This window comes from Leptosomus discolor, chromosome Z, assembly GCF_034619465.1.
Source record: "Leptosomus discolor isolate bLepDis1 chromosome Z, bLepDis1.hap2, whole genome shotgun sequence".
Lineage (NCBI taxonomy): Eukaryota > Metazoa > Chordata > Aves > Leptosomiformes > Leptosomidae > Leptosomus > Leptosomus discolor.
Genome location: NC_141419.1, coordinates 68,280,456 through 68,304,989, shown reverse-complemented (window position 1 = coordinate 68,304,989; position 24,534 = coordinate 68,280,456). Strand labels below are relative to the sequence as shown.

General features: G+C 43.3%; 1 protein-coding gene across 1 annotated transcript in view; it reads right to left on the bottom strand.

Moving 5' to 3' along the window:
* Positions 1-24,534, bottom strand: part of THBS4 (thrombospondin 4) — a 36,513-nt gene that overhangs the window by 930 nt on the left and 11,049 nt on the right. The window contains exons 5-21 of the mRNA XM_086479830.1: positions 20,370-20,452; positions 19,718-19,769; positions 18,226-18,398; positions 14,976-15,113; positions 14,275-14,352; positions 12,583-12,735; positions 11,117-11,221; positions 10,774-10,881; positions 9,137-9,296; positions 8,328-8,446; positions 7,486-7,538; positions 5,711-5,904; positions 5,274-5,452; positions 4,266-4,314; positions 3,970-4,166; positions 3,304-3,476; positions 1,028-1,167 (exon numbers count right to left, since the gene is read on the bottom strand). Of these exons, the coding sequence (XP_086335956.1) occupies positions 1,028-1,167; positions 3,304-3,476; positions 3,970-4,166; positions 4,266-4,314; positions 5,274-5,452; positions 5,711-5,904; positions 7,486-7,538; positions 8,328-8,446; positions 9,137-9,296; positions 10,774-10,881; positions 11,117-11,221; positions 12,583-12,735; positions 14,275-14,352; positions 14,976-15,113; positions 18,226-18,398; positions 19,718-19,769; positions 20,370-20,452 (2,154 nt within the window). The remainder of the gene's footprint in view (positions 1-1,027; positions 1,168-3,303; positions 3,477-3,969; positions 4,167-4,265; positions 4,315-5,273; positions 5,453-5,710; positions 5,905-7,485; positions 7,539-8,327; positions 8,447-9,136; positions 9,297-10,773; positions 10,882-11,116; positions 11,222-12,582; positions 12,736-14,274; positions 14,353-14,975; positions 15,114-18,225; positions 18,399-19,717; positions 19,770-20,369; positions 20,453-24,534) is intronic.

Sequence of the window (24,534 nt, the reverse complement as noted above, 5' to 3'; positions counted from 1 at the left end):
ACTTGGGAACTCCAGAAACTACTTCGAGTGGGTTTCCTTGACTTACTGCAGCATTTGCAGCAAAGCCACTGCCTGCTCACTGCCAGGAAAGTACAGCTTCAGTGGCAGCTTTGAACTGCGCTTTCTGGGAAGCCACATGCTGTTTGAGACTCTTATCAAGTAATTTCTAATTGTAAGCACCACTGTCTACAAGTTCCCCTGTTTAACCATGACCTCCAAGCACCAGCCTAATTGTACAGAGTGCCAAAGAGCCAGGGTCTGGCCATCCAGCGGCTGTGTCCACTGCAGACATGGGCTGGGCTGCTTGGATCCACAGAAAGCAGACATAGGAACTATTCCAACTTGGCTTGGAACTTACTTTCCTAAGGGTGCGTTGTTCAGGTAGGGGTTGATCCTGAGAGGAGTGGGGGGGTGGCCCCTCCAACCCTATTGCAAGCTACCTGAACTGCTGCTAGGGCAAAAATACCCTGACATGATCAGCTTCTGTGTGAGTGACCAAGGTTTGAGTTATTGTGTGTAGCGGGAGACAGTGCTAAGGTGCGAGGCTCTCACCCCAAGAGGAGCAAGCCAGCAGGCGCCTACAGTCTGGAGTCCTCTGTGAGAGGAAGGGCAACCAGCAAGTACGTGAGTGACGCTGACACCTGATGACTGATCCCACTGGCTCTCCAGATCTATTCACCTTGTATTCGGAGATCAAGGCACCCTACATACACAATGGCCTCAGTATATTGTGCGTGTACAAGTCTCACGGTTGGTAGGTTTTAAGTAACGTTTCTAATTCTCTGATGACAGCTATGCTACTTAGTTGGCACAATCTCTGCAGCAGAGTGACTGCTCTGGGAGGAGCGGTTGCGAGGTGTTAGTTCCCATCTGGCTGGTGTCAGGGGAGGCGTTTCACAGCTGTGAATAACGTGTAAATGAAAACCAAAGGAAAGGATGCAAAATGGCTTAATCCAACAGCCACACTACTGGTTCTTTGTGGCCAGTTGCTAGTCATTAGCTGAGATGACATTAAGAGCACCATTACCATTGCAGCGATATTTCAGGTTGGACCAAATAATGTTTTCCTGAGAGAAGCAGAAAACGCCAAGCCGTCCTCCACGCATCGTGGTGTCTATAGTTACACCAGAGTCTGCCACTAGGTCAGAGCCTTCATAAAATCTTGCCCTTAATGAAAGCAAACAGAAGCTCTGTTAGGTCTTTTCCAAGGCTGCGACATTCATAAAGGTAATGCCATTATCCATGGTGACTCTAGCCTTGGACATGCTACCCTCCTGTTTAGCCCAGGGGAGAAAAAGCAGTTAAGGTATCTCCTCTGTAGGCGGGGAACTGGAGCAATGCTGCATGTGGCAACAGCTGGGCAAGGAGTGTGTTTTGGTGGTGGTTGGGGTTTTTTTTTATACATCCTGTAGTCAGTCAGGCTGAGAGCTTTAACTCTTAAAAATTTCTACAGTGAATAGTTACAGGAGAAAGGGAGGATGAGATTACATCAGTTGAAGAAGGCCAGATGGATATTGTCTCACAGTTTGAAGCAAAAATTTGGGGGGGAAAAAAAAAAAAAAAAAAAGGCAAAGTTTCAAACAAACCATTCAGAATTTTAAACTTGACCATGAAAATTCTTTTAAAATGTGAACATGATTAATTCCAGGAACATTTCTGATGATCTGGCATCTTCTTGTTAGAAAACCCACAGCCAAATTCCCAAACAGCTCTGGGAACAGCTGCACCCTGCCAGCTCCCCAGCGTGTGCCCTGTACCGAGGGTTTGAGCGGGACCACGCTGGAGCCAGCTGAGCCATTGCAGTGCTGTCTACACCAGGTCCTCAGCCTCTGGGGTACTGGGTAAACGACTCAGAGGACGATGAGCCTGGAGGGCCCTGTTTTGGGCGAGGACACTGCTGGTCTGATGTGCAAGAAAATAATGAGTGGTGAAGGGAAGGAAAGTTCCTGTGTCTCTTCATAAAATAAGAAAAAAAAACAATTCCTGTTATGTTCCCAAGTTTATTTCCTGATTTGCTAAGGCAGTTCAAAAGTATCTGTACAATTAATAGAACTTGTTGTCTTTCAAATTTCCGTGGGAGAGGCTGGCTCAAGTGACTTTTTCCTAGGCTTCCTTGAAGCCTCAGAAAACCTTTGCTAGACACACTATGGTCTGTGGCATCTGGCCTGAACAGGCCACAGCGAGATGTGGACAGAGAGCTGGCAGAGGTTCGCTTCAGGCCTGGCTGCCTTCAGTTTTTGAAGGACTTTGTGACACTGACTTTGCTACCTTTCCCAGTTGCAGGGGGCATTAATTAGGCTGGCTAGAAAGACTGCAACCATAGGCAGATGTTTGCTTGTGAAGCAGCTTCACAAACAGCTTGGTCTGCACAAAGTTGTCACCCCACATCTATGCACTACTGCCCTGTGGCTGGGACACAATCATTGACAGTATAAAGTTCTTAATCCATTTTAGCATAAAGCCAAACATGGTCACTCCAATTACTGCTGAAGATGATGCTCCGCACCAGAAAAGTGCAATAATTGTACCATTAAGTTACTGTAGGGTGGTGATTTTTTGAAGAACAACTGATTTACCTGTATTTCTGTTCTATTCTAAGGTTGCAAAACCTGAGCTGATGATGCCAGAGAAGTTTATTTTTTGCATTTTAACATCAACCTTGATCTACAAGTATAATTCCTGCTGATCTGGATGTCGCAGAGTGAAACATTTCCTCCTGAACAGCGAATTTTTTTAAAAATAACTTTTTTAAAAAGAACAAAATAAAAACCAGATAATATGCATTTTGACAGCTTTGACAAACTTTCTGAACATATGCTGTGTAATCTCCTATCTATCACATCGGGATAGTTACTGATATTAGTCAGGTAAACAACCTGTAAGTGAGCAACTTTTATTTATTGTTATCGCAGAATAGGTAAATGAACTATCACCGTTCCAACAAAAATATTCTAAAAGGTCAAAATTACGGAATTTTGAAATGCATTGTTTTTCAGATCAGTGGCCAGTAGTAGCTTGGAAAATAGGGTATTAAAGCCAGAAAAGGGCCTATTAGGTTAGGGCACAGTTACAACAGCCAGATGGTAGAAACCTTCAGTTACAAACAGGCTTAGCTTGGAATTGTCTTTCCTAGGAAAAGAATTGCAGGCTGGTTTCAAAAGTCTAACCTATTATAAAGCTTCATCAGTGCAAAGACCAGACAAACTATAAATTCTCAGATTATCATCCGAATTAGGTGTTGAGAAATAACAGTTTAGGCAGGTATGTATCTGTACTCACCTTATCTATCCTTTCCTCTCTTACCTGATATAACCGATCTGGGGTCTGTGCTGCAAGAACCAGCGGTAGGAGACTTTGTCTTTCCACCCTACATTTCGGGGGTCCTTCCACAGCAGCCTGACCTGATCACTGGTGTCCCCCGTGTGCCAGAGGGAGTTGCGGAGGTGCTCACCAGGGCCCGTCTTGGATTTCACAGCCTGCAGAAATATAATTTTCCTCTGCTGACCACAGAGAAATGTCACTTTCAGGAGCTCTTAAGTCTTTTTGCAGTGGGGAGCAGGTCTGCAGAAGCACCCTCCCTCCTGCTCACAAGCCCCTAGCTTCCCTTGCACAACCACAGACACTGCTTGCTGGACCAAGGAGAAGGAGGGAATTTGACCCATTACAGTCAGCGCACAATGAGAGCAGAGAGGAAATGCTCCAGCTGATGAGCAGGGGCAAGACTGGAGATGAAGTTCCTTAAAAAATGGTGCTATTAAAAGGGCTGCGTGGCAGCCACCTGACTTAGCAGATTTGACACCTGTTGCCGGGAGCACAGCCAGCATGCGGTGCGGTGGCTTGGCCAACGCACGGCATGACGGCTTAGCCCACGGCAGTCAGATAGCGAGGTGGCATAGCCAGCAGACAGCAGGATGGCGTAGCCAGGCTGTGTTCACCACTGTGTCCCCAGCTAGGAGCCACGACCAGTACCTTTAGCTGAATGCCAGGCTCTGCAACAGCTCTGAAGGGAGTCGCTTGCCAGTACGTCTGTTCAGTCTGTTTCCACATTACCACATAAAAGCTAGAGCTGTCTTGATAACCAAAAATAAAGCCAGCGTAGTCGTCGTCCGTGACCGTGTTCACATGAAAAGTGCCCTCAAAGTCAACGCCGTTAAAGGCTGTGTAACCTGAGGATACATGCAGGTTAAAAACAAGTCTGCAGAAAACACGTTCACATGCTGTAAGTTTTCTGCTGTAAAACTTGAGTCTGAGAAGAGGGTACATACCAACAGCAAGGCCAGGATCACTGTTCATGGTCTGCACAATTTCCATGCCCTGTAAGAGTAAATTCAGGGTAGTCAGTGTGCGTGACAAGCTGGGCTGGGTAAGCCTGGCAGCCTCTTCTGGCCTCCCTCTAGCACCCCCTCCATCTGTCCCCTCTGTTTGCTCAGAACATGGCTGTAACACCTGTAGCTCTGAACGAAAATGAGAACTATAATCAAATACTGTTTCAGCTGCCTGTGTGTCCCTGAGTCAGGAAGGATTTTTCCTTTCCCATTGCAGAATGGACCATACTGGTACTCTGGTAGTTTCTTTCTCTTCTTGGTAGTTTCTTTCTCTTCTGGAAATCACTGAACCTGGCCAGAATTTGAGATTGGACTGGGCATGGGGTCGGGAAAGAGGGCTTGGTGGGGGGAAGACAGCTTTTCCTAGGCTTGCCTTATACAGTTTGATCATGAAGTCTGGGATTAAACTGACTGCCAGGACTGGGTTAAGGAAGGTGTATACATCTCAGCTGGCTTGGCAGAGACTTTGGCAATGGGAATAAATTCTACGTTCCTTGTGACTCAGAACACATTAGTCTCCTGAAGGCTAAAATGTGTTAGTGTAAGTAACAGTTATTGGACTCCATCTAGGGGTAAATGCTCTGCTATACAGCAGGTCAGATTTTCAAATTCTGGGAAAGATTCATGAAACTGCTTGCCACAGAAATATTTCAATAGGGTGACACAAAAGTCTTGTGTTTGCCTTCTTGGCAGCAGTAAAATCCACCCAGAACAAGTTGACCAGCCTGTGGTCTAAAATCTTATTTTAGATTATTAGAAGCATCAATCTTCAGGCTATCATATGCTAAAAGAAAGTTCCTTCATTGTAACTGCTGTAAAATAGTCAACCAACCAACAGCTTCAACTTTTCACTTGTTTGCCACAGGTCCAGCAATTACAGAGACAGTTTTACTGTGGTTTTCAAATTATCTTTCTCAGACAGGTAAGAAACCACAGATGTATTTTTACCTGATTCAGAACCACCCAGTTGGGATCAATCTGCGCATCCCCCTCTGGGTCCAGCACCACTGTCTGATAGGCCCTGAAGTCTGTCAAGGTGATCTCCGCGTTCTCAGGGCACACATCAATCCGATCAATCACTGTATCCTGGTCAAAATCAGACTCGCAGATATCCCCAACTCCATCACCTGAATGCATCAGAGAAATGAAAGCAGATTTATGGTGCAGCAAGTAGCCACATCCGGCCAAGCCACTGGATCAGGGTGTCCGACAAGCACGTGGAGCCTCAGCCCTGATGGCTGCAGTGCCTGGAGAGGGATTGTGGTCCCTCCTGGGATGAGTGTAGGCACACATGGTGACTGCGTCGGATCCTGGTGCACATGTGTGATGCCTTGGGAAGGATGTAGTGCCTGAGCATCAGAATGGCTCCTGAAGGCCCATCTTACCGTTATCATCTTCCTGCCCTGGGTTGGGGACTAGCCTGCAGTTGTCAGGGCCTGGGGGCAAAAGGTCAGGAATGCCATCGTTATCATCGTCCTCATCACACTCGTCACCCAAACCGTCCTTATCTGTGTCCAGCTGGGAGCTGTTAATGATGGTGGGGCAATTATCTGTGCTGTCCTGGTGGCCATCGCCGTCACTGTGATCACAGAGACAAAAAGAAATGACATACCAGCATCAGCTCCTGCCTCTGCATGGGGGACAGCACAGGTACCTGAGCGCGAAATGCACTGGAGGCACCCCTGAAGCTGGTAACAGACCACTGGGGCACCATGACCTGGTGCTGCTCAGGTGGCTGAACAGCGAGGTAACAAGGAACAGAGACTGGTAAGGTGGTAGGAAGATGAAAACTAAGCCTGGACCTATAAAAATACTCAGATAAGGAAAAGAAAAAGAAGCCTTACATGGAGTGGGAAAAGATACCAAGAGCCCAAGATTCAACAACATCCAATCCTAGAGGGTGTGTAAGGCACACCCAACAAGTGCAGTGTCACCAATCAAAAGGCACCCACGAGACACCAAAAGCTCAACAGCTGGTTTTGTACACACACACCATAAACAAAATAGTTTCTGGTTGTAAGCAGGCATGTTTCCCCTCAGCGGCTTTTTGCCTAGCACAGGCAGAGCAGAAGTGACGTGCAGCCAAATTAGGGCAGGGCTGCAGCTTATAGCTATGCCTATTCCCACCTATCTCTCCGTGTTTAAGAAAGGTGCTGTAATTTTAGGTCAGAGCAGCTACTGTTTGCACATTCTTGAGATAAAATGCAATAAGGGCCAGGCACATATATCTACTGCAAGGTTAACCTCAGCCACAGCTACAGCATTTCTAGTAGGAAATGCTTCATATGCATTAATTACGTTTCAGGAAAAAAAAAAAAAAGAAAACACATACTTCTTTAAAACAGGAAAAAAAAAACCAAGGCCATATCTACTTAAGATTAGAACAGTTCCCAGGTGGGGGCTTGGCAGCTACTGGCCTAAGACTGGGAACGCTCCCTGTGGAGGCAAGGAAGTGGGCTCCCTGCGCTTATCATCCCAGACAGCAGCACCCACCAACAGCCTGGGGTGAGACCTTGCAGCCGTCTTCAGCTGGTAAAATGCTGTGCCAGCGCAGAATTTATCACTTCCCTTTCCTCTGGCTTTAAGTGAGGAGCACAGGGGAGGACTTGCCACCCCCAAAGCTGGTTATGCAGAAGCTGCTTTCAGCCAGGCATTAGCAGTTTGTCATAGGACATGCTCCCCTGAATGATCAGGGCACGTAAAAGCCATAGAGAAGTCTTGCCACTCTTGCTGTGCAAATGTTGTACACTTGATAATAAATCCTGTTTCTGAAACACTAGGTTCTTACGGAAAGAAAAGAGGAATGAAAAATAAAGAAAAGAAAAAGAGATGTTACCCCACTAAGATGCTCTGAGCAGTGCTCTGGGTTTTACAGGCAGAGAACTGCTCTGAACTTCACTTCCACAGGAACTCAAAGGAAGCTTGTGTGAACATGGGGCTAAAGGTGAAGGGCTCTATAACTGTACTGCTACAGGTAAGTGAATGAACAAGGCTGATAAATCACAACATTATTTTTGAAGTAACATCCCTTTGAGGAGGTATCGGAATTAAATCCAGGCTAGTCTGAGGGATTACAGCTCTCCAGAAACAGTAGCATGCTTCAGGCAAGACTAGCCTCTTCCACTTCCCTGGTGCTGTTAAAAGCCACAATACAGCATACCTGTCCTGATTGGTATCACAGGAATCTCCAACCAGGTCATTGTCAACATCTGACTGCAAAACGAAACAGAAAAAGTTCCAGTATGAGCTGCTGACACCATCTATTAAAATGGCAGTATTAAACCAAAGTAAATACAATAAAAATAAAAGCATGGAAAAACATATGTTTTACAAAACATACTTTCTTGTTTGCATCATCCACCTAACGAAACAGTCAGTTTCATTAGAGAAAAAAAAAAAACAGACAATGAATAAACAGGGTTTAACTTGATTGGAGCAGTTCAAGCAAGATTCCTCTGCTACTGGAAGTAAGTATCCCTCATTTCTAACCAAGGTTGATTTCTTAGGCTGCTTTAAAAATCTACCATGTTTCTGATAAGTTTCCAGCATTGTTTGTTAGTCACAAAGGGCTTAATCAGAATTTAAAACAAATGAAAAGTCTCACTGACTTCTCACCTAGGAGCAGTGAACGTTTTGCCAAGTAAGGACACGAAGATTTTGTCCTAATTAAAAAAATACCAAGTGTAACTAAATCTCATCACCATGTGGAATCTGGCATTGGAGCCCGTGGGACTGGAGAATGCCCACATTTCAGAGCATGACAGTAGAAGACACTGGTGCTACCAGAGGTGCTAACAACATTCCAAGCTATGAGAATACACCTGGTGGCTGGCTCCCTTTCCCATGTTAGGAGAGTCTGAAGCTCCGTAAGACTCCTGAACACCTACTGTTAAAAGATAAAACACTGTGGCTGCATGGGCTGCCTCAGTCTTTTGCATCTTTTTGGACCTCAGCAGATCCTCTCCCTAAAGGAGGATATTTTTTTTCTTTCTGCCTGCTAACCTGGTTTGGGTTGCTGACTGTAGGGCAGCTGTCACAGGCATCACCAACACCATCATTATCCTCGTCCTCCTGGTCTTGGTTGGGGATCCTCTGACAATTATCCAAAAGGTTCTTAATACCTAGCAAAAAGTGGATTGGTTGTTAGTTAAAAACAATTCCCGTATTTGTTACTGTTATATAAACACCAAGAACAGTAAAGACACTATTCCTTTTCAGCAACTACTTAATCTTGCAATAACATTATAGCCTGCACAGCAAATCTTTCTTATGTGTGCATCCATTCATTTAATAGAAGTTAGAAACATCTTGCTGAAGAACGGCTTTCAATCCCATCATACACACTTCATTAATGACACACAATTCATTCTATGCTGTTCCTGTATCACAGCTTACAGGATGGGACGTTTCATCTTCATTATTACATTTGAAGGGTTGCTATTTTTTTCACTTTTTTCAAGCCTCCTACAGCAATGAAAATAATACATTATGTAGCTTTTGGGCATCTGGGACAGGCAGCAGCTGGGTACTCTGGGACATGCCTCCACCTTTGAGGAATTACTGAATGACCAACAACCTTAACTTATACATATATATATATATATAAAACCATGAAACATGGCTTGGTTTCTCTGTTACAGTGTTCAGCGCTTCCAATGGAGGCTAAAAGATAAATATTAATCTAAATGAAAAGGATTCCAAATACAGGTTTCATGAAGAAAGAAGCTGGTGACAGGAAATCTCCTAACACATGGCACATTCTGGGCAACTTTGAAGAACAACAGAGAAGCTGAAAGTGAAGAATTACCAACCATCTCCATCCATGTCATCATCACAAGCATCTCCTTTCCCATCCCCATCTGTGTCCCTCTGGTCATTATTCAGGACATTGCGGCAGTTGTCACAAGCATCTCCAAAGATATCTTGGTCAACGTTTCTCTGGTTAACATTGGCGGCCAAGACACAGTTATCCTGCAAGACACAGATCCAAATCAGACACAAACCAGGCCACAAATCTTTAATTCTTACTTTAGTGGATTTATATAACTCTCATATTTATTTCTACTTTCATAAAAAATTATTACTGTGAGCAGTTTGACATTTTATGTGAATATTAGCTCTGGATCAGATTTCACTGGCTCCCTCAAAGCTCTGATTTGAACCACACCGTGGGAACCCTAAACATAAACACACAGTCTCATAAGGCTTTATTTATAACTTCAACTTCTGATTTGCACTTTGCATGTGCCCATGGTTTGTCATAGGTGAGTAACCTGTTTTCGTCCTCTGGCTTTCCTTCCTTCCTTCTCGAAAGCCGAAGTTCAGAGACCCTGACAGGGTTTGTAGATGCTCTTGGTGAAAGGCTGTTGCTCCCTTGTGATAGAGACTCAAACCAACGCTGAAACACTTGTAAAACCAGGACTTTTTAATACAAAAATGGGCAAGTTTTTTTGTTTGTTTGTTTGTTTTTTTTAACTAAACTGCTGTTGACCATCAGGAGGTATATGAAGAAAACTTTATTTCAAAGTGCTGTAAACTTTACTCTCCCATTTAGCACACCTCATGCTCTTGCACACATGGAGGCAGAATGCAACTTAGCAACAACACAGAAGTTACTTCATTGCAAAGGTGCTAAACCTGCAAACAGATTAGCAGTTGAAGGAGGATTTAACATTTTAACATTATAGAACCTTAATAAAACCAGTCGCTTCAAGCTACCAGAATTTAGGGTTGGCGTCTGAGGCAAAACAGCCCAAGACAGACCGTCTCTGACAGCTAGTCTGCCCTAGCTCCACACAGACTTTATTCTCTGCATGGAGAGTTCTTGTTGTCTTCCTTGGAAGCGCATTAAGCAACAACACAGAAGGACCTTAATGCAGAACAACAGTGGGCATGTGAGGATACAGGGTGAACACAAAACAGCTTTTACCATCTGAATTTATTCTCTGATATATTCTGCAGCACTGTACCCACATGGCAACCTCTTTTGCTTTGAGCACATGATTCAAAGCTTTTTCAAGTGATTGGCAAGCCACCCACTAATTTATGTAGGTTTTGGATCCCTCATGGAATGTGATATCAGGTCAACATGCTCTTTAAAAAGACAGATGCTAATGCAAGTAATGTCCTGAAGGCCTTCTGTGGGAGAGCGTGACAGAAGGACACAAGTTCTCTATACAAAAAGCTGTAGAATTCAATGCTAAAATATAATAACGGAGCATACACTGGTGGGATTTAAGGCTGGGCAAGACGGCCTGGGTTTTTTAGGTCTTGTAATAGTAACCATTATAGAAAAGAAAAAGAGGATTTAGAGAGCTGCTGACAGCGATGGATACGGGATGATCTCTGGCAAACAGTAGTGAGCCAGATTTCAAAATCACTGCCAATTGCAGTAACATGAAATCCTGTTGTTTGCACAGGTCCCTGCACACCGATGTATACGCAGCACCTGCTCATTGGGAATGCCATCTCCATCCGCATCTTCGTCACAGGCATCTCCAATCCCATCACCATCGGCATCTTCTTGTCCAGAGTTTGGGACAAATCTGCAATTGTCCTAGACAAAAAATGAGATGTGTCTGGTGTTCTATGGGTAAACTGGATGCCTTCATAATTTGAATTACTTTTTCTATTACTGTTTTAATTAATCAATTCATCAAATTAATTAGAATTTATCCAGAGGAATTCAGTAACTTGAAAAAAGATTAATACATCTAGCCACGTTTCTTCCACTCTTTCTCTTCACCCTGTCATGCTCTGAATTACTACAGGATTAAGAAAGAATTTCTTACCTTTCTGCAGTTTTCAGCAGAGCATGAGAGTTCTTCGTTAGGATAGCCATCAATGTCAACATCTTTTCCGCAAATATAACCATCACCAGCCCAGCCAATGCCACACTATCAATAAAACACCATGGTAGTACTACCAAAAGGTTAACGAGTCACTGTAGCAATAATCAAGTGGGAAACCCCACATCAGTCTTGAAAACACTAACACACAGAAGGCATGCACAGACACTGAAGTACGAGGAGGTACGCTCCAGCATCTCTCAATGTGGAAAGAAAATGTTTGTTTTGATCTCTATATCTAGAGACAGCTAGAAAGAGCTAAGACTTGATGTTAATGTCACGTGTGCCTGCAACACCTAATGATTTCAGTGGGAGCTATAGATTTCTTTTACACACTGGTCAGGAAACAATTTTGGTTCCTCGCCTGCAGGTAGAGAAAAATAAAAGAGGGGACATAGGCAGCATATGCATCTACCATCTCAGCAAGGGGCCCATGGTTAGATAGGATGACTGTGTTTTGTTCGGTATCTCAAGAATACACCTGCAGCTAGAGGAAGTTTTAAAACTGCGCTGACAGTTACTAAATTTGCATCATCGAAGCAAGGGCATCTGCACACAAGATTCTCCTAGCCAATTAAATTGATATTGTTTCAAACCAATGCCGAATTTATGTTGTAACTGAAGATACATGCATAGAACTGCACGTCAAACTCTGGCCTCCCCTTTAAATGAGGACTTGCTTAACACAAGTATCCAGGCATCTTTCCATTACAGCACGGACTTAAAATATCCTAAATTCTTCTTCTTTGAAATAGATATACTTAAAAATGAGACCAAAGCAAGTGCCAGCAAAAGCATGCACTGTATCCAAATTTAGGACATAGGATTAGTCTCTGGCTTCCCCTTGCAAGCTAAAAAACCCTAAGTAATATACTTTGGTTAGACTCTTACAATGAAAGCTAACATGCCACTTGGTGCTCCTCTGCTCCCATGGCTGGAAAGCACAGTACAGCCAACCTGTTCGTAGAATCTGTGGTCTCACTTAGAAAAATACCATCTATACCAGCAGGCAAATACAGGCATGTTGGGTATGCAGAGATGATCCCTACTCGCAGCTATGTAGCTGAGCACCAGCAGAGGAATTTGTCCTTGTGATGTCTTCTGTAGAGTGACACCTGACAGTCCTTTCTGAGGAGACTACAGAAAGTCTATAAAAGCCATTCCCAAAAGATCTAATTACACAGACACAGTAAATATGGTACAATAGTATGGCTGCTTTACAGACAAGCTGCAAGAAGAAAACAATTGCAAGATACTCTCAGCCCAGTTGTTTTCGTAGCTGGTCTAGGCCAGTGGACCACAATCCAGTTAAAACACCCAGCTGTATAAAATTACTACAAAGGCTTCCCCAGTTCCAGCCCCAAAAAGGGTATTTTTCACCATACAAATGCATGAATTTATGAACTCACAATACATGTCACCTCTCCTCTCCTCTCCTCAATACAACGGGCATGGACACTACATGGATTGAGGGCTCGATTTCTGCAGCTCCTCTCAGCCTGGCATCCTCTGGCTTGGTCTCCTGTATATCCTGGTTTGCACTGGCCACAGTGGTAAGAACCCTGTAAGATCAAAAAGTTACTAACCAGCGTTTTAACAGGACTTCTTTTTGTTTTAAACCAAGCATGTGAGTGAGATTCATGTCACACTGCTTATGCTGTGCAAGTGTAGGTGTTCATCCACTGAGGCCCCTTGCACTGTAAACAGACTTTATTTTCTACAAGAAATTCAGGTTTGTCTCCTACAGTGCATGCTGGAAAACATGCTCAACTCTCACCTGTTTAGACCAGTCTTCTGTTAAGCCAGAGAAAAGCCATGTTAGCAGCAAAAACTTGTTCATGATCCCTTGTCCCTGTCAGCATCACTCTGAGCTGCTTCCAGGTGGCCAAAACTTTGTATAAAATTCTAAGCAACAGTGTGGCCAGCAGGAGCAGGGAGGTGATCGTGCCCCTGTACTGGGCACTGGTGAGGCCGCACCTCGAATACTGTGCGCGGTTTTGGGCCCCTCACTGCAAGAAGGACATTGAGGTGCTGGAGCGTGTCCAGAGAAGGGCAACGAAGCTGGTGAGGGGTCTGGAGAACAGGTCTGATGAGGAGCAGCTGAGGGAACTGGGGCTGTTCAGCCTGGAGAGGAAGCGGCTGAGGGGAGACCTTATCGCTCTCTACAACCGCCTGAAAGGAGGTTGCAGTGAGGTGGGGGTCGGTCTCTTCTCCCAAGTAACAAGTGACAGGACAAGACGAAATGGCCTCAAGTTGTGCCAGGGGAGGTTCAGAGTGGGCGGGAAAAATTTCTTCACTGAAAGGGTTGTCAAGCACTGGAACAGGCTGCCCAGGGAAGATGTTAAGTCACTGTCCCTGAAGGCAGACATGGCGCTTAGGGACATGGTTTAGTGGCGGACTTGGCAGTGCTGAGTAAACAGCTAAGCTTGATTATCTTAAGGGTCTTTTCCAACCTAAATGATGCTATGATTCTGTGATTCTGAGTGAAAGGTTCAACTTGCTTTGTAGCATTAAAATGGTCGTACACCCCTTGTATTGGATCCTAGTGTCTTTCAAACCATTTCTACTTCTGCTATGCTTGCTCTCCTGGATTTAATACCTATATGGGTATTAAAAATGGTGTACCAATTCCAGCTTTCTTCCTCTCTGTACTTATTTAGAGGGATATCTGGTACTGTATAAATATCCTAATGAAGTGAAAACATTACTCCTATAAAAAGAGCACTCAAGAGGAACAGCTTGCTGCAGCAGTTCCCAGGTGGGAATTGACGATGGGAAGCAAAGGTTTACTCTTTCAAAGGAGGTTCCTTGCAATAACATACTCATAAACACATATAACTGGATGGGTGGAGAGAAGAGTGTCTGCCATTCCTCAGGTAAAGTGATAAGGATACAGCTCAGATGGGCAGGTTAATGACAAATTAAGTATTTGGGGTTTTTTATTATTAGGCAGGAAAAGAGGAAAGGATTCTTTGGTTTAGATGAAGCCAACAAATAAACTGTATTATTCAGATCTTCGATCAGAGCCATAAATCCAATCCTAGCCTCATGTAATTTTAAAACAATAAATTTTTTAAAGCCACAAATGAAAAGGTGCTTACCAAAGTGTTTATGCAATGGGAATTTGGAACGCAGAGTCCAAGTCCACCATTCTGACATTCATCAATATCTAAGCAGACCTAGCAATAAAACACATCAACTTGTAATAAAAATAATGTCAATTTGAGATCCAAGTCTGAAGAAAAGCCACTAAAGTTTAAGTCTAGAAAGGAGTCATAGCCTCTCCTGAAACTGCTCTCAGAATGGCACAGACATACACATAGGCTAACTTTCCAACTGGTTTCTAAACACATATAAACCCTGAAGAGACACTGTGATACAGAAAATTTAAACCTTAGGATTGGCTTCTGATTCACCCACAAGAGTTTAGACAAGGATGATGTTCCCCTTGTAGGGTGCTACAGAAACATGCAAAAAAATGACAGTAAAATAGACTATCAGACTCTTCCTAGTCCAAAGCCAGTTTACAGGAATCAGACAAGCGCCCTTTAAAATTGATCAGAGATACCTGTGAAGATAATGGCATTTTTTTTCCTGTCTCTGTATCAGTCCTGAGACTGTTAATACTCCCATTAAAGCCAAGCAAACACAGCTCAGATCTTCTAATTGAGACACTCTGACCTCTGCCCAACTGCACAAGGCAATTATGGAATGACTGAAGTATGAACAAAATGCAATACAAGCGCATTGATATAAACCAGCACCTTGCAATGGCTGTTGCCGCAGGGATGCTGCCACTCACCTGCTTATTGCTTTTGGCATAGCTGAGTCCTACCCCTTGCACAGTTTGTCCTGTATATCCTGGGGGACAGGTCTCGCATCGGAAACCCGGAGCAGTGTTCACACATCGCACTCCAGGGAAGCAAGGGTTGTAACGACACTGCAAAGAAAAAAAGTGAACCGAGCACACGTTTGTCCTTCAGTAATGTCCAGACTCTGACTATGTGCACACACCTCTCAGTCAAAGGCAGTGCTACATGCAATGTCTGTATGTCTTCTGTCCAGAGCTGGCTTACAGAGGAAACAGTCTCTGCAGGTATTTCTGACCCCAGCAGGTCTTCAGCTATATTTAATTTAAGTAACATTTGCAATCTTCCATTATAGGCTGTAGTTGATGTCCTAAGCTCTCCTCCCCAATCCTTCCTTTTGCTGGGCAAGTTCAGCTCCCTTGGAGGCTGAGAGGCCCCTGGGAGGGTGCAGACCACAATATCAGAAAAGCCATGTAACTCCAGCCCACCAAACGTTCCTTGTACACACAGAAGTGGCAGCAGCATTTTCCCTCATTTATATTTGGGCAAATCTCATTGTCAGAAGTAACCCAAACATAAGCCAGATGAGCAGGGATGTGTCAGTGGCATCTGCACGTTTCTAGGCCGGAGGCCCACAGACAAGCCTTGGCACTTCTCCCAAAATACCACATGCCCACAGTATCACCCTTGGCCTGAAGGCACCATTCGCTTCATTGATTCATGGGGTTTTACAGAACAGCTGTAACCCATTTCACTGGCCTTGTGGGTGCCAGTTTGGGAACCACATCCCACACTGCTGCCTTTCCAACACCAATTACTGCTAGGTAATATTGTAAGAGTACTGAAAACATCAACATGCCATCACGCTGCATATGGCTCAAAGACAACAATAAATAAGAAACATGAGAAAGAAATATAAAAGAGTTGTAAATATATGCCTTTTTTTCCCCCTCCATTGCTAACAGAAAAACATCCTCAAGATGGAGGGAGAGCAAGCCAGAAGATACCCACCTACAAAAAACATACAAGTTCACACACACAAGGGAGCAAGAAAAGGTACATTTAATATCAAAGCCTGTTTGATGGAAAGATTTGTTAGTAGTAGGTTCACAACTAGCATAAGAAAACGTAAAACCTAGGACAGACATTTTGTGCTCCTTATTTGTCGTGGATTTTTTATTGTAGGCTGCAGAGGGCACTCAAATTACACCATACACACAGCAGAGCTGCAGCTCCCAAGATACAGGCATCAGCATATAAAAGTAATGTCCTCAAACTGGTAATGAATAAGGGAGCATATTGCAGAGATGCTAGCAGCCTCAGAAAAGATGATGACAGCTCTTAGTGAGGAAGCTTCTAGATTTGTCTTTGCCAGAACTTGTACATGAACTTCTTTTTATACATCAGTTATTAGGAAATACAGAAATAGTTTACTTAGCAGAAAGATGCTCTCCTAGAAGAGATTCCTACAGAGCTTTTAAAAAAAATACTTTCCTTCTCAGTCTCAGCTAACTCAGGAAAACAAACAATATAACACATCCCCTCTTGCTAGATAATGAAAAGCTATTGCCATTTATTATCTCTTTTTTTCCCCCTGCACAACCATTAGTGAAAATCCAGCTGTCAAAGGAGATATTTATTGGTGAAAAAAACCACACCAGATTAGGCGGCATTTTAGTAGCAGTGTCCTCATATAACCAAGACTGTATCTCTGTGACGCTACTTTGGCAAAATTTCCTTGCTGTTTCCAATTTGAGAACAGGTCTGCCACGTGGAGTGGTGGCAGGAACATGAAGCCATGTTAATCTCCAGGGGCAGAGCCTGACCATTCACAGAAAATCATGCTAGTCAGGCCACTACAGACCAGTCTCAGTTTGTTTTCCCACCACTGCTGTCATTGATAGAGTTGCTCCAACCCTGAAACGGCAGGAAGGAGATTATTGCCATGCTCTGCCTCAGTCTGGGTATGGCTCAGGAGGTAGAACCCATGTGTACTGGTGAGCTCCACCTAGGCTGGCTTGAGTCTCTCACCATGGTTGTCTATGGCACGAAACTCACACCACAGCTGTCTCGGCTTCACCTCTTGCATTCACATTTCAGAGCTTCACCTCCATTTTTTGCACCTTCTGTTGCAGCAGACACAGTCCACGCCATGTGAGACAAAACAAAAGACATCGCCTACAATGCAGGAAACTGCCACACTCAACCCGCTTTCTCTCCCCAGTGTTTTTCACGGACAGATACAAGTTGGGCACATCCCATCCTCCCTGCTGATGGCCTACAGGAGGGAGTAAACCAAAAGAGCAGTCAAAGCACATCTCCTGTTGCCTAGGAAGGAGAAAAAAGGAATTGCTTTTGCTGTTTTACATCATCAGGCAGGTATAGTGGTAATATTGTGTTATCCACAGGCACAGTTAATGACCTAATTCTCCAAATTCCCTGGTGTAATAGATCCAGGTGCTTTTCCACAAAAATCACTAAAAAGTAACGGCAAAAATCATCACACAGAAAAAACGTGGTGAATCTGTAAGTGGTTTTGTTGTTTGCGTTCTGAGTGCCACATTCCAATTAACACAGTTTTTATTTAATTGTTTAAGATACTGTAAATTTATTAACTCAGTCCTTAATACAAGCAAGCTCTGAATTTCTAACACATAGCATATGAAAAAAAACCAAACAGATTTAAGTTAACATTATCAGCTTTCAACACAACCATAAAGACGCGACACGAACAACAACAATAAATGTTTATTTTCTTTCACAGATTTTTAAAGCAAGGCTGAAAACATGGCTACAGTTTGGAGTGGAAGAGAAGACTTTGGTCTCCAAGGCTGGTTCAGGAGCACTACAATTTGAAGTAACAAAGCCCACACTGACGAGAAGTGCTTCTGCAGCCTATAACAGAAGCTACTTCATCTTCTTGTGGAATAGAAACAACTACATCAAAAACTTGTTTTGGTTGTCTCTAGGTTTTTTTGTTTCCAACATTAAACTCCTTTAAGTAACTTCTCAATGCACCAGGGAATTTCAAGTTTTTCACACATATAACCTCCATAAAGTTGCAGCAACAGCAAAATAGGGAGGCAGAATCAAATCAGAATGAATTAATATTCACTGTGCAAGCAGTAAGCAAATGCTGAAGACAGCAAGCATCAGCAACCCATTGATATGTATGAAAGCTTCTTTTTAGCATTCTCCCCCCGCCCCTTTTTTTTTTATATTCAGTCAAAGTCACTATTTTACCTCATCGATATCTGAGCAGGTAACTCCATTTCCCGTGAGCCCTTCAGGGCAGGGGCCACACTGAAATCCCTCTGCTGTCTCCACACACCTGACTCCCCTGAAGCAGGAATTAACTTCGCATTTGGGTTTACTGCGCCTAGGAAGCTGAGTTGGAAAATTCACAGTTCCCAAACCTTTAATGCAGAAAGAAAGAACAACAGTTTCAGTGATTGAAAGAAACATCCATCATAGCTTTCAGCTGGCAAATGCTCTGAAGAGATCCCCAAGATGCTGCACAGCAGGAGCTTCGTGTTTCTGCACTGCACTGCTACCAGCTGTGCTGTGGCTAAAGAGAATTTACGCTGGGAACGGCCCAGCAGCTTGCTGTGTCCCCAGACAGGGGAAATTAAGCCTATTTTGTTAGGTCCACGTGCTTCTCCTGGATACAGATCGGAGCACTCCTGCTAGGTTAGTCCCAGCACAGATCTGTTGCTGGCCAGGGGAGGAAACTCTGAAAGCCGGTGACCTCAAATGGCCCAAGGGACTCAAGTGCAATGGTACAAGGCATTTCTCTGGCTAAATTGGCAACCTCATGAAAAAAAACAGTGCCACGGTTTCGTGAGAGCATATCTGAAGGTCTACAAATAAAAGGAATAATGAAGCAGGAGCTGGCAGCCCACAAACATGCAGGAGGACATGCCAAGCACACTGACTTAAGTGCACAGAGACAAGAGGAAAAGCAGGGTTTTCTGAGACTCTGGCAGGAGCTGAACCTTGGTACTGATGCATACAGGATTTAAAGGCTTTTTCTTTTGCAATTACACATAAAGGTTAACCTGGCTGGAGCTCAACTTGAGTTTTGATGAGGCTGACAGACTGGGAGAAGCAAGCCACTAAAACGACTGATGAGTTTAAGTCCTTTCACCCCACTCAGTGAGGGAGTATTCTAGTTTTTATACTGAGTGCATGTGTGTCCTGATTGTCAGTTGTGCAGTGGCATTTGGGAATGCATTTATTTCTTCCATTTAGTGAAAAGATGGAGACCACCTTTTGGGTCTCACTGCTGTTAACCAGTAACTGCCTACTGAGAATCAGTTGACTTTCAGGTGGACTGCATAGGATTTTCCTCAGACTGACAATACCAGTAGAGCAGAACATGATTCCTCCCTTGTCCTTCTACTAAGGTAGCTCATGAGATACCTGGCAGGCAACATCTCCCTCCCCAGGAACATGTGGCATAGCAAGAACTGACAGTACGGTGTGAGTGGTACTGCTTGGTTTAGTGGGGTTTTATTCCCCAATAGGCGATTTTCAGGTCTATGGAAACTGAAAGCTTTTTATCTAACGAAGACCTATTTTAAATTTGTGTCCAATACATCTAGAACTTTGGACACAGTATTTTTTAAAAAGTAGTGCTTAGAAATCACACAAAGCTGGTGCAATCAATACTAGTTCTAAAAGGACTGTACGTTTCATCTGGTTGCCTTTTACAGGGAGTAACAGGAATACTTACCACATGCTTGGCACTCAGCTATGGTATTTCTCAGAAAAGTTGTTTCTTTGACCTTGAGGATACAGAAAATAAACATTATTCGGATACAGGCAGCTCCAGTTTGCACCTGGCTGCTAGAAGAACCATTATCATATTTCCTCAAGATGCCACGCAAACCACGCAAAGTAAGTACTCTATTTTGAAATGGTATGCTCTTTGTACTCCTAAAATTAAGGACAGTGATAATGGTTGTACTTCAGTTCAGCCTTCATCAACAGGACCTTTAAAAATGACATGCTTAACTAAAAGCATGTGCCACCAGCAATTCCAGTTCTGACATCCACCAGCAAGTGCAACAAATGCAACTTCAGTTCTGTGCAACAGACCTACCTCTAACAGTGGGCTAGGCTGGCTACTCCAGTTCCTCTCCACTTAAGATACTAGACTTTTCTGGATCTGAATAAGCAAGTCCCCTAAACTCCCACATTCAGTGATCCTCCACAGTGAGCACAGGGCACCAGGACCTATATGGTTATTTCCTCTCCACTGTGTCGTGCCCCTGAGACAATGAACCCTACACACCAGTAGAGTTCATTGCTTCCATGAATTCTGCCCTGACTCTGTCAAAAGTGGAAAGCTTGGGATATTTCACACTGAAGCCTTTATACAGTACCTGTTGTCTGAGAAGGTCTTTCACATCTCCCAGTATTTGGTTCATCTGCATCATCTGACCCATTAGTTGCCTATTAAAATCACCTGCAGGGAAACAGCAATGAAAAAGAGTGCACAATGCACATACCTCTCCTTCATTTGCCATGATAATTTCTGACATATAAGACGGAAACATGAAAAGCCAAGGAGGGCAGGCATTACTGTTACTTAGCCCCTGTAGGAATCCTTAGAGCAAACACAGTATCTAGCTCCAATTTTTACAGAGTGATTTGCATGAACTCAAGACCTTACTGGACTGAACTCCCCTGTGTATACCACAGAAACAGGCAAACCACAAAACCCTGCACAGAGAGAAAAGCAGCCTTTTTATTTTTCTACCACTGCTTCAGTGTTAAGGCTCTCTAGTAAGACCTAACAACACTGGCAACTAATGCCGCTAGTGCTACTGGTTCCCTCCAGGCCTGAGATCAGAAACCCTAAGTGAAACCTTAGGATTTCAAGTCTGGGTTTTTGTGATAACTCATTTGGGACAGGAGGGCAAGGTGGGACATGAAGTATCTGTGCATACAATGGGAAGCCACCCTCCATAAATGTATTCCCTGTCACTACAACTGATTCCTGCACACTTTTCAAAGTGAAGCTACCCAGCTTTCTGTGCAGCTCCAACCATGCATCAACACTGCCTGCTCTGACAAAACCAGGGCTTTTAATACCTGCTTTCAACAGTCATTTGGCTTTTCTTCCAAAAGGCAGCTCATTGCACTGTACACAAGTTTCTTGGCTGCGTTTCCTTCTGGGGGGTGGAGAGTTCGTATGGACTCACAAAACATCTACTCAACATGCTACAGACTCACACCAAAGCCAGTTCTCAAGTAACAAATTAAAGACCTCTAAGACAAGACCAGAAGTTACATCTGTAATGAGCCATAGGAAAAGACCAGAACCAACCCAAGATCTTCACACGAGACTCTTATCTGTTAAATGAAACATTAGTATTGACCTAGTGACACAGGAGAAGCAGTAAGCGTGTTCAGCACAGTAGCTCACAGTAGTTTCTGTTTGTAGCTCACTTGTGAGTTTGTAACTCTCTTGAGCAGCTATTTGTTTACTTCTCTAAGTCTGTATGTCAAAACAAATTCCACAAATACATGCTCTTTTACATTCTAAGCAGGCAGGATATTTTGATATTATGCCCAATGGCTTCAGGGAGGCTTATTCATGTGTTACTTTTGTGAGTATTGAAAACTTATACGAAAAAATACTTTTCTTAATGTTTACCTCATTGTTTTGTACTTCAAAGCACATCTAACTGTTTCCAAATGTCCAAGTGGGAATCATCCAACTCCTCACATGCTACATCTTCATTTCAGATTTTGTCATCAAAACACTGAACAAGTTTAAAGACTCGGGAACCACCTGTTCCAGAACCTGCCTCTGTTCTAGTCCCAGCTTTGTCTTATTTTTATCTGGGAGGAATGTAGCAGGACTTAATATCATGGCTATTTGAGAATCCCATACCAGAACCTGGTAGGCTGTTGGGACAGATGATGGGGTCTGTTGCTGTTTTGCTTGTTTTTTTAAAACAAAAAATGATTTAGGCATTATTGATTGAATCCAGTAAAAAATTCTCAAGATTTCAGATACTGTTTGTTGGCTAGCAACTAAATCAAAACCAGATCTATTCTGTACAGTTAAGTTTTACAGACTGTTAAACTTTAAGGTGGACTAGAAAGGTTATACTGCCATAAACTACATGTTCTGTTTGCAAATTTAGACAGCAGAGCAGAAACAGATGACTTCCCATAGATTTTTTTTTTCTTCTATTCCACTTAAAGCCAAGTCCTACAGTAGACCCCACCTGCTGCAGAATGGCCAGTGATCAGTGTTAAGAACTCAGAAAGAGGAGCTGTTGGTCCATAGTATATTGTGAGGTGGCTTTTTCCAGGCATGAGGAGCGTAAGCAAAAGGTACAGCCTGAAGCTATACCTGTTCCTACCACGTAGTCTCTCTCATCATACCTCACCTACTGAGACAAACCCTCCAGTTCAGCTAGTCCCTAGCTCTATACTCTGAGGCAGTAACAGCCTGAGTAACAGAATGGCTTTCAGAGCAATAATTAAATTCAGAGACATGTCTAAAGAATTGCTGTCCAACAGGGCACTGAAGTCCCTTGCCATGCTTATTCTCTGTAAGCCTGAGATCATGTCAGGGAGACACCCTGTCTTTCTCTTCCTAGGTCCTTGCAATATAGAATCATAGCATGGTTTGGGTTGGAAGAGACCTTCAAAGATCATCTAATCCAACCCTCTTGCCATGGCAGGGACATGTTTCACTAGGTCAGGTTGCTCAAAGCCCTGTCCAACCTGACTTTGAACACTTCCAGTGATGGAGCATCCACAATTTCTCTAGGCAACATGTTCCAGTACAGGGCCTTGATTTAGAGCAAGAGACCAGATCCGTTGTACAGCTAACTGGCCCAAGCAGGGCAAAGGCACATCAACTAGCTTGCATAATTGCAGGCCACTGTGAAATGCCTCATAGATACTTCTAGCTCTCTTGGGAGCAATACTGGCTCAAGCACCCCACTTGCCCCCATCCAGCAAAGTCAGAGTCCTGAAGAGAAGAGATTGTGGTTACTTGGCCAAAGGTTTAGCCATGATCAAAGTATAGATGATGGCTGACAAAAGAACAGTTTTCTGTCAGCCTATAATCCTCCACCAAAGAAGTTGCATATACAAGTTGCACGTGGAATTGCAAAAAGGCAGGTTCAAAGTAAACACAAGATATCTCCTCAGATGTGATGAATTTCTTGCCAGGAGACATTCTTGATCATGCATTCAAAACTGACTAGACAGATTAACGGAAGGAAACATATACTGGGTATGAAACACAAAGATTCAGTCAAGAGGTCTATATACCATGAACTCCTAGAGAACAAGAAAGCATTCAAGGAAAACCACACTGTAACTCCACTCTCTTATACTCTTTCCATTTGGTCTATATTGGCATACTGTCTCTAGCAGTAGTTAGATTAAAAGAACCTTTGATCTAGTGCAATATAGCTTTTTTTTATTTTTTTTATTTTTTTTTTTTTACACTATGTCAGGTTCAGGTACCCTACATGAACTAGATGACCTGCAAAGATCCCTTCTGACCTGAACCATTTTGTGATGATGATTACATGCAGCATAATAATCTCAGTGCATCTTGCACTGCATTTTCCTACCCACACAGGAAGATCCAAATATACATGTTCAACCTCTGTCTGATCATCGTATTCTTATCTACGCTGCTTAGGTGTCTCAGACTCTCAGACTGAACATGGAGGGAATGCTGCTGCCACAGAAGCAATGACTAGGCAGGCAGTCAAAGCCACGTACAGTTACTCAGGTCCAAAGCTCTTTCAAGGACTTTCCAATTAATATGAAAACACATGCTTTTACCAAGATACATAGGTCTCACACCCCTATACAGCCATGCATTTGCATTTCAGTTTTTTCTGGCTGAAGGCAAAATTGTGGTTATCTGATACTGCTCATGTAAAATGGCATGGTGAAGCATATACAAAGTATAAAGCAGCTGAGTTAATATTGCTGTTGGCATTTGCACCTTTTCCTTCGGTGGATTTGACTATGTTGACGTTGAATATGTTCATGTGAGTTGTTTTATTAAGACGATACTAATTCTACTTGAAGGCTATAAGCAATTGAATTTGAGAGCCTCAGCCAGGTGGAGGCAGCAAGGAGAGACCAATGTCTCTGTATTACTACGTTTCGTATTATTGATTAATGAGCAAAAAGTTACAAATGAAAAAGCTGCAAGTCTGCAATCCAGAAATCTCACTCACAGAGCTCTATGCTTTTCCAGGAGGAAACACCAAACTACCCTTCCCTTGTATGTGCAAATGCCTGTTGATGTAGGGAAAAAGAGAGACCTTTGATGATAAAACTCTATTTTTTGCCTAGTGTATATATGTTAAAGAGCAAGAAAACAGAAGCATGTGCAACTAAGGATTTACATAGCTACAAGGCAAAATAGATTCTGTTATTATTGCACACCACTGATGCCTACATTCATATACCATACCCAGGATGCTCTCATATAAAATTTGTGTATCTTGTCTCTAATCAAGAGTAGCAGGGCTGGGTTTGGCAGGGGGGGCAGGA